The sequence below is a fragment of the Blennius ocellaris genome (genome assembly GCF_963422515.1).
Source record: "Blennius ocellaris genome assembly, chromosome: 20".
NCBI classification, from domain to species: Eukaryota; Metazoa; Chordata; class Actinopteri; order Blenniiformes; family Blenniidae; genus Blennius; species Blennius ocellaris.
This window is the reverse complement of record NC_137669.1, coordinates 21,601,126-21,610,362: the sequence shown is the minus strand read 5'-3', so window position 1 is coordinate 21,610,362 and position 9,237 is coordinate 21,601,126. Positions and strand designations below refer to the sequence as shown.

General features: G+C 42.8%; 1 protein-coding gene across 1 annotated transcript; it reads right to left on the bottom strand.

The window, feature by feature from the left end:
* Positions 1-554: 554 nt before the first annotated feature.
* Positions 555-8,567, bottom strand: LOC308144882 (cyclin-dependent kinase 2-associated protein 1-like; the record flags this gene model as incomplete). The annotated part of the gene is made up of 4 exons (XM_080516139.1): positions 8,163-8,567; positions 5,759-5,859; positions 2,917-3,043; positions 555-754 (listed from the first exon to the last, which is right to left on the bottom strand). The coding sequence occupies exons 1-4, from the start codon at positions 8,227-8,229 to the stop codon at positions 555-557; spliced, it is 495 nt and encodes a 164-aa protein (XP_080372265.1). The 5' UTR covers positions 8,230-8,567.
* Positions 8,568-9,237: the final 670 nt, after the last annotated feature.

Below are 9,237 nucleotides of genomic sequence, written 5' to 3'. Positions count from 1 at the left end.
GATTATTTCTGGCGACGACGGGGTTAATGGAGAAAATCTCACCCATTATCATCTGATCATTAATCTCACATTAGACCGGTTATATAGAAATATTTGATGAGCGCCTAATACACACCCTCAAGGCATTTTATTTACCTGCTGTGGGATTTCTTTAAATGCATTGAATCTTGTTTTCAATGCATTTTTTCTATTCTCAGTTTATAATCTTTGTATTTACTAATCCATGACGCTATAATGGTGCGTTTAATGCTTATTTAATTTACTGGTTCTCGGCTATTCTCTATTGCTTCTGTAGAAACGCCGCAACTTGAAAGGTTTCGTGACGTTTTGTCCAGATGCGACGTCCCAAAGGGCTTTGATTCTCCTCCGTCTCGCCTCCGTAGCGTCATTTTCAAAGGGTTCCTCAAAAAAAAAAACCCCCGACCCGGAGACGTGACGACTGTGGAGCGGCGCGTCTCTGGCCCGCGGGTCGTCCCGCGTTCATTACAAGGAAGCGCCGTTGGTTTCCTAAATATTGGATTAGCAGTGCAAACATGAAGCGGCAAAGCCGCCGTTTAGCCTCGCTGGATGGTTCCAACGTCCACAGCCAATCGGCTCGTCTCGGCCCGGATCAATGGCGGGCCCGAGGTGAGTGCTTTACGGACCCAGCTGAATCCCAAGGTCAGGGGCCGGCGGAGCGGCGGAGCGGCGGAGTGGCGGAGTGGCGTAGCGGTGCAACGGCCCGCCGCTCTTCCTTTGATGTGCCTGAGTAAAGCTGGCATCGCCCGCAAATCCAATTTCAAACAGAGGCTCCTTATGAAGGCTTATTAATTTATCCAGCATGGCGTGTTATTCTACCAGCCATCCACAGCGCCCATTCTCTCTCACACACACACACACACACACACACACACACACACACACACACACACACACACACACACACACACACGGTTTCATCCCCATCCCTGTATGTAACAGATTAATTAATAGAGGGAATTTTCATCTCCTGCCAGCCCTGGCCGGGAGAGACGGAGCGCGGCGGGAAGAGGAGGCGAGGCGAGGGAGAAGCACTCCAGAGCTGTTAATTAGCTGTGCGGTGGAGCTCCGGGGTGGGGGTGGGGGTGGGGGTGGGGGGGGGGGCTACGGGAGGCTCCGCCCCCTTAGTCCGCCGCCACTCCGCTCCACATTGATTGTCAGCCGCCCGGCGTGCTTCCTGTCTGGTGACACTAGAGGGGAGTGTGTGACAGGGAATGATGCTGCAGCTGCACCACACACACACACACACACACACACACACACACACACACACACTGCACCGCCGTCTCATTACTGCTTCGCTTTATCTTGTTATTTACACATTACATCTGAATATTCATCAGATCTCGTCTTGTTTTCTTTGAACCGTTAGTTTTTTTTTTTTTTTGGTTTGTCCAGTTCTGCAACGTGAACTTCACATTATCTGGGTTTTCCCCGCTTCAAATCCAGGCTTTTCTGGGCGTCTCTCGTGTGGAATAAGCGGATTTATTTAGGTGGAAGTCGCCCGTCGGGGTGTGACGCGTGAGGCAGGAGGGAGACGCGTTCCAAAAGCAAATAAATGGGCGAGCGTCTGGATTTAAGTACGGTGAGCTTGTGCGGTGGCCTCAGTCTGTCAGGAGGAACCAGAGGAATCGACCAGCAGGTGGCGCTAATGCAACTTTCACGGACGCGAAGAGGAAGAGGGAGGGTCTGAGCAACACAGATGCATTCTGGGAAGACGGTTTTGATTCCCGTGTCCACGTGACTTTGACAACCCGGCCAAACTGCCAAAGCAAATACCGTATTTTCCGTACTATAAGGCACCTAAATACCTCAAATTGTCTCAAAAGTTGCCGGTGCGCCTTATATATGGAAGAATTGCTCTACTTGAGACTGCTATTTGACAGCTGAACAACCAGAAGCTTTTATTTTGACAACTTCGCAACCAGATGTTCAGAGCGGACGACACTCCACACAACACATTCATCACTCATGGTTGCACACCAACATTCTAACAAACCAAAATAAACTAGATGAAATAACTACTCCCTAAACTGGGGAACAAAAACACATAAACACAATCAACACAACACCAAGCCCAACAACGACCCACAATAACCTCCAACAACACAAAACATGAATTTGTCGCTGCAAGGCATGATGGGACATCATGCCTTGCAGCGACAAATTCATCCTGAGCTCCTCAGTACAGCCGATAGAAACTCCCATAATTCATTGCAGCTGTTTGTGGTGTTTTAAATGCAATTATTGGGGGTTCTATTTGGTTTGTGGTGTCGGTAATAATTGTGTTGTGTTGTGTTTTTGTTGCTTAGTTCATGTAGTTTAGTTTATTACCGGTAGTTGTAAGTTGTCAACCAGCAGTGAAGAAGGTTTTGTGTGTAGTGTCCTCATGGCATAGGCTGCAGGTAGGACTATCAAAATAAAGTGTGTGCACCTCTCTGGGTGTTAGAATCAGTGGAAAATGTAACCTAATGGCTTTGAGCTATAAATGTTGCTGACCATTGGTCTACTCCATGCACCTTATAGGGCGGTGCGCCTTATATATGAAGGAAGTTATAAATTATGTCAAATGATGTAGGTGCGCCTTATACACTGGTGCGTCTTATAGGGCGGAAAATACGGTACTGTGTTTGTAGCTGGAAGCAGCAACGTCAAGCTGCCGTCGTTTGGTGGTTCTTCTCTGGATAAATGTTCAAATACTGATGTTTTTCAGTCCACATGGTCTTTTTGTGGTAAAGAAGAAGTCATGTGACGTCTTGTTGTTTTAAATGAAAATTAAACAGGAAACATTGAGTCGTTCTGGTGGAGGTGAACAGTGACGGAGGGCGACGCCCCCCCTGAGGGCGACGCCCCCCCCCCCCCGAGGGTCTCTCGTCCCTCCACAGTCTGACGCCTCACCTCGTTTCAGCCGCTCCATGGCGCTCTTGCTCCCGGCGTACGTCGGCCGGATCTCCTTGCCCAGCTCCTCGATGATGGCCAGCAGCTCCGCGTACTTGTTCTGGGGCACCTGGCTGCCGGTCGAACCCTGGGGGCCCAAAACAAGTCTCATCAGAGAGCCCAGGACGAGACGCAGAGAAACGACTCCAAACTCTGATGTCAAGGAGATTTCAGCTAAATATCAAGGAGATTTCAACTAAAATATCAAGGAGATTTCAAATAAATATAAAGGAGATTTCAGATAAATATAAAGGAGATTTCAATTAGAATATGAAGGAGATTTCAACTAAATATCAAGGAGATTTCAAATAAATATAAAGGAGATTTCAAATAAATATAAAGGAGATTTCAGATAAATGTAAAGGAGATTTCAATTAGAATATGAAGGAGATTTCAACTAAATATCAAGGAGATTTCAAATAAATATAAAGGAGATTTCAGATAAATATCAAGGAGATTTCAATTAAAATATCAAGGAGATTTCAACTAAATATCAAGGAGATTTCAGCTAAATATCAAGGAGATTTCAGCTAAATATCAAGGAGATTTCAACTAAATATCAAGGAGATTACAGCTAAACATCAAGGAGATTTCAACTCAAAAATATAAGGAGATTTCAACTAAAATATCAAGGAGATTTTAGCTAAATATGAAGTAGATTTCAATTAAAATATCAAGGAGATTTCAACTAAATATAAAGGAGATTTCAGATAAATATCAAGGAGATTTCAACTAAAATATCAAGGAGATTTCAAATAAATATAAAGGAGATTTCAGATAAATATAAAGGAGATTTCAATTAAAATATGAAGGAGATTTCAACTAAATATCAAGGAGATTTCAAATAAATATAAAGGAGATTTCAGATAAATATAAAGGAGATTTCAATTAAAATATCAAGGAGATTTCAACTAAATATCAAGGAGATTTCAAATAAATATAAAGGAGATTTCAGATAAATATAAAGGAGATTTCAATTAAAATATCAAGGAGATTTCAGCTAAATATCAAGGAGATTTCAACTAAATATCAAGGAGATTATAGCTAAACATCAAGGAGATTATAGCTAAACATCAAGGAGATTTCAACTAAATATCAAGGAGATTTCAGCTAAATATCAAGGAGGTTTCAACTAAATATCAAGGAGATTTCAGCTAAATATCAAGGAGATTTCAACTTAAATATCAAGGAGATTTCAGCTAAATATCAAGGAGATTTCAACTAAAATATCAAGATTTCAACCAAAAAATATAAGGAGATTTCAACCAAAAAATATAAGGAGATTTCAGCTAAATATCAAGGAGATTTCAACTAAAATATAAGGAGATTTCAGCTAAATATCAAGATTTCAACTAAAATATAAGGAGATTTCAGCTAAATATCAAGATTTCAACTAAAATATAAGGAGATTTCAACCAAAAAATATAAGGAGATTTCAGTTAAATATCAAGGAGATTTCAACTAAAATATCAAGGAGATTTCAACTAAAATAGAAGGAGATTTCAACTAAAATATAAGGAGATTTCAACTAAAATATAAGGAGATTTCAGTAAATAAAGGAGATTTCAGCGAAATATCAAGGAGATTTCAGCTAAAATATAAGGAGATTTCAGCTAAAATATAAGGAGATTTCAGCTAAAATATAAGGAGATTTCAGCTAAAATAGGAGATTTCAGTAAATAAAGGAGATTTCAGTAAATAAAGGAGATTTCAGCTAAATATCAAGGAGATTTCAACTAAAATATAAGGAGATTTCAGCTAAATATCAAGGAGATTTCAACTAAAATATCAAGGAGATTTCAACTAAATATCAAGGAGATTTCAAATAAATATAAAGGAGATTTCAGATAAATATAAAGGAGATTTCAATTAAAATATCAAGGAGATTTCAGCTAAATATCAAGGAGGTTTCAACTAAAATAGCAAAGAGATTTCAACTAAATATCAAGGAGATTTCAGCTAAATATCAAGGAGATTTCAACTTAAATATCAAGGAGATTTCAGCTAAATATCAAGGAGATTTCAACTAAAATATAAGGAGATTTCAGCTAAATATCAAGATTTCAACTAAAATATAAGGAGATTTCAGCTAAATATCAAGATTTCAACTAAAATATAAGGAGATTTCAACCAAAAAATATAAGGAGATTTCAACTAAAATATCAAGGAGATTTCAACTAAAATAGAAGGAGATTTCAACTAAAATAGAAGGAGATTTCAACTAAAATATAAGGAGATTTCAGTAAATAAAGGAGATTTCAGCGAAATATCAAGGAGATTTCAGCTAAAATATAAGGAGATTTCAGCTAAAATATAAGGAGATTTCAGTAAATAAAGGAGATTTCAGTAAATAAAGGAGATTTCAGCTAAATATCAAGGAGATTTCAACTAAAATATAAGGAGATTTCAGCTAAATATCAAGGAGATTTCAACTAAAATATGAGATTTCAACTAAAATATGAGATTTCAACTAAAATATGAGATTTCAGTAAATAAAGGAGATTTCAGCAAAATATCAGGAGATTTCAACTAAAATATAAGGAGATTTCAACTAAAATAGAAGGAGATTTCAGTAAATAAAGGAGATTCAGTAAATAAAGGAGATTCAGTAAATAAAGGAGATTCAGTAAATAAAGGAGATTCAGTAAATAAAGGAGATTCAGGCAGCAGCTCCTCCAGTCTGATCTGATGTTGAGTTTGATGGAACGTTTGTTTGTTTGTTTGTTTGTCTTGACCGTCACAAAGGAGATGAAAGCATGAAGCAGAGCTCACCTGAGAGATGAAAGCATGAAGCAGAGCTCACCTGAGAGAAGCCCAGAGACGGGGGGCCGTAGTCACTGAGGAGCGGCCGGTAGGACTGCAGTGTGGCCATGTTGGCAGCAGGGGGCGACTGCAGGCTTCCAACTGACACACAACAAAGAGACGCTTCAAAACAAGTTGGAAACGAGATGATAGCAACTAAAAAACCTCAGAATCACACAACACGAAGTATTATTTGACAAGTTGTAGTATTTGATGTGACAGTATTTGTTCTCATTAAACTGAGGCTGGAGAACTTTCTAGATTATCAGTATTTATACTTTCACTTCCTCCTTTACACTGCTGAAGTAACTAAACTCTGCTAGTATTTCTAGCAGTACTACAGTACTACAGTACTACAGTATTACATTATTACAGGATTACATCACACTCCACACCAGAGTACTGAGTTTTTAACTTCTTGTAGGACTCAGAGTTTTTTGGTCGAGTTCAATAGGAACCAGATTATGAGACGATCTCATTGTCTCAGCTGGTTAACTGGGGTCAGGTGACCTGGTTAACTGAAGTCAGGTGACCTGGTTAACTGAAGTCAGAGACCTGGTTAACTGGGGTCAGAGACCTGGTTAACTGGGTCAGATGACCTGGTTAACTGGGGTCAGATGACCTGGTTAACTGAAGTCAGGTGACCTGGTTAACTGAAGTCAGAGACCTGGTTAACTGGGTCAGATGACCTGGTTAACTGGGGGTCAGAGACCTGGTTAACTGGGTCAGATGACCTGGTTAACTGGGTCAGATGACCTGGTTAACTGGGGTCAGAGACCTGGTTAACTGGGGTCAGAGACCTGGTTAACTGGGTCAGATGACCTGGTTAACTGGGGTCAGAGACCTGGTTAACTGGGGTCAGGTGACCTGGTTAACTGGGTCAGATGACCTGGTTAACTGGGGGTCAGAGACCTGGTTAACTGGGTCAGATGACCTGGTTAACTGGGGTCAGAGACCTGGTTAACTGGGGTCAGAGATCTGGTTAACTGGGTCAGATGACCTGGTTAACTGGGGTCAGAGACCTGGTTAACTGGGGTCAGGTGACCTGGTTAACTGGGGTCAGATGACCTGGTTAACTGGGGTCAGGTGACCTGGTTAACTGGGGGTCAGAGACCTGGTTAACTGGGTCAGATGACCTGGTTAACTGGGGTCAGGTGACCTGGTTAACTGGGGTCAGATGACCTGGTTAACTGGGGTCAGAGACCTGGTTAACTGGGGTCAGAGACCTGGTTAACTGGGGTCAGGTGACCTGGTTAACTGGGGTCAGATGACCTGGTTAACTGGGGTCAGGTGACCTGGTTAACTGGGGGTCAGAGACCTGGTTAACTGGGGTCAGATGACCTGGTTAACTGGGGTCAGGTGACCTGGTTAACTGGGGGTCAGAGACCTGGTTAACTGGGGTCAGATGACCTGGTTAACTGGGGTCAGGTGACCTGGTTAACTGGGGTCAGATGACCTGGTTAACTGGGGTCAGAGACCTGGTTAACTGGGTCAGATGACCTGGTTAACTGGGGTCAGATGACCTGGTTAACTGGGGTCAGAGACCTGGTTAACTGGGTCAGATGACCTGGTTAACGGGGGTCAGATAACCTGGTTAACTCTGGTGACCTGGTTAACTCTAGTGACTAGTCTTCTAGGAGATCAATTAAGTCGGTTTTCTTCCTTCTCTGTCATTTCATTCTCTTCTCCTTTGTTCATCCTCCTCTCACCCCCTCCTTCTCCTCCTCCTCCTCCTCTTCTCCTCCTTTGTTCGTCCCGCACTTCTCCTCCTCCTCCTCTCACCCCCCCTCCCTCCCTCCCTCCCTCCCTCCTCCCCCTCTCCTTTTCTCCTCGCATCCTTTGTTCGTTCTGCAGTTCTCCTTCTCGGCCACCAGGGGTCGTGGAAGCGCGGCTGTGTGTGTGAGTGTATGTGTGTGTGTGTGTGTGTGTGTGTGTGTGTGTGTGCGCGTGTGTGTGTGTGTGGCAGATCAATCGGCAGCCCGCTCGGCGGAGGAGCATCATGGAGGAAACGGAACGAGCCTGAACAAAACACCGACCGACGGCCCGGTACGTCCGTGTCGCCGCGCCGCGCCGCGGCTCAGCCCGCGCGGCGGGGGTCGTCGACTCCCCGGGAGCCGCCGCCGCCGCCGCCGCCGCCGCGACTTGCCCCGGGAAGCCGCGGAGCGCCGAGCGGCTCGCGCGCGCCGCTCCACATTAGTAATAATGGCGGATATGAATGAGCTTCGCTCCGCGGATCTGACCCGACATTCGGAACTGGACGGAAAAAAGAACTAGCGCGGCGGCTCTTCCTCCAGGTCTCTCCCCGACCCCCGCCGCTAACGCTCGGTTCTCCCCGCCGCGCGCTGCCGGACCTCCCCCCCCACCACCACCACCACCACCAACCCCGGTCCCCGCCGACCGCTCACCCTGGCTGCCCGAAGTTCCCGGGACGTGCTGGTGGACGTTGGGCTTGTAAGACATTCCCAGAGACATGGTGAAGAAATGGAAATGACCCGCGCGCGCTGAAGCGGCTGTCTTCACTTTTTGTTTACAACAGCGGCACCGGCAAATATGGCCGTCACTTTATATTGACACCCTGCGCGCGCGGAGCGGCGGAGCGGGCTGCACGCGCACGGCCGCGCCGCGCACTCCACACGCGGACAAATACACACACGCGGACACACGCGCGCGCGCGCGGCGAGGCAACACGCGCCTCGCGCACACGCGCCAACTCGAAGTTTGAAGTTTGTTTGGAAAAGTCTTTTAATTTAGTGGAAATTTAGCAGAAACGCTTCGGAACGGGGAAAAAAACACTTTATTACAGTTTCTGACGCCGGAAACGCACTTTAATGCGATTAATTATCCACTAAAATCCTACTTTTTTAATTTTTATAATTTTATTCAAATTAGTGTTTAAAGGCGGAAAAAGCCTCAGAAAAATTATATTTTAACTCGATGTGAAAATATACACTTTATAATGAAAATATACACTTTATAATGAAAATATACCCTTTATAATGAAAATATACACTTTATAATGAAAATATACACTTTATGTCTTTTTTCGATGGAAACTGAGAAAAATGTCTTTATTGTGTTTAATTAGGAACTAAATTGTAATTTTGAAAAAAAACAAAACACTATATTACAGTTTCTGAGGCCGGAAACGCACTTTAATACGATTAATTATCCACTAAAATCCTACTTTTTTAATTTTTATAATTTTATTCAAATTAGTGTTTAAAGGCGGAAAAAGCCTCAGAAAAATTATATTTTAACTCGATGTGAAAATATACACTTTATAATGAAAATATACACTTTATAATGAAAATATACACTTTTTCTTTTTTCGATGGAAACTGAGAAAAAATTCTTTATTGTGTTTAATTAGGAACTAAATTGTAATTTTGAAAACAAAACAAAACACTTTATTACAGTTTCTGACGCCGGAAACGCACTTTAATACGATTAATTATCCACTAAAATCCTACTTTTTTAATT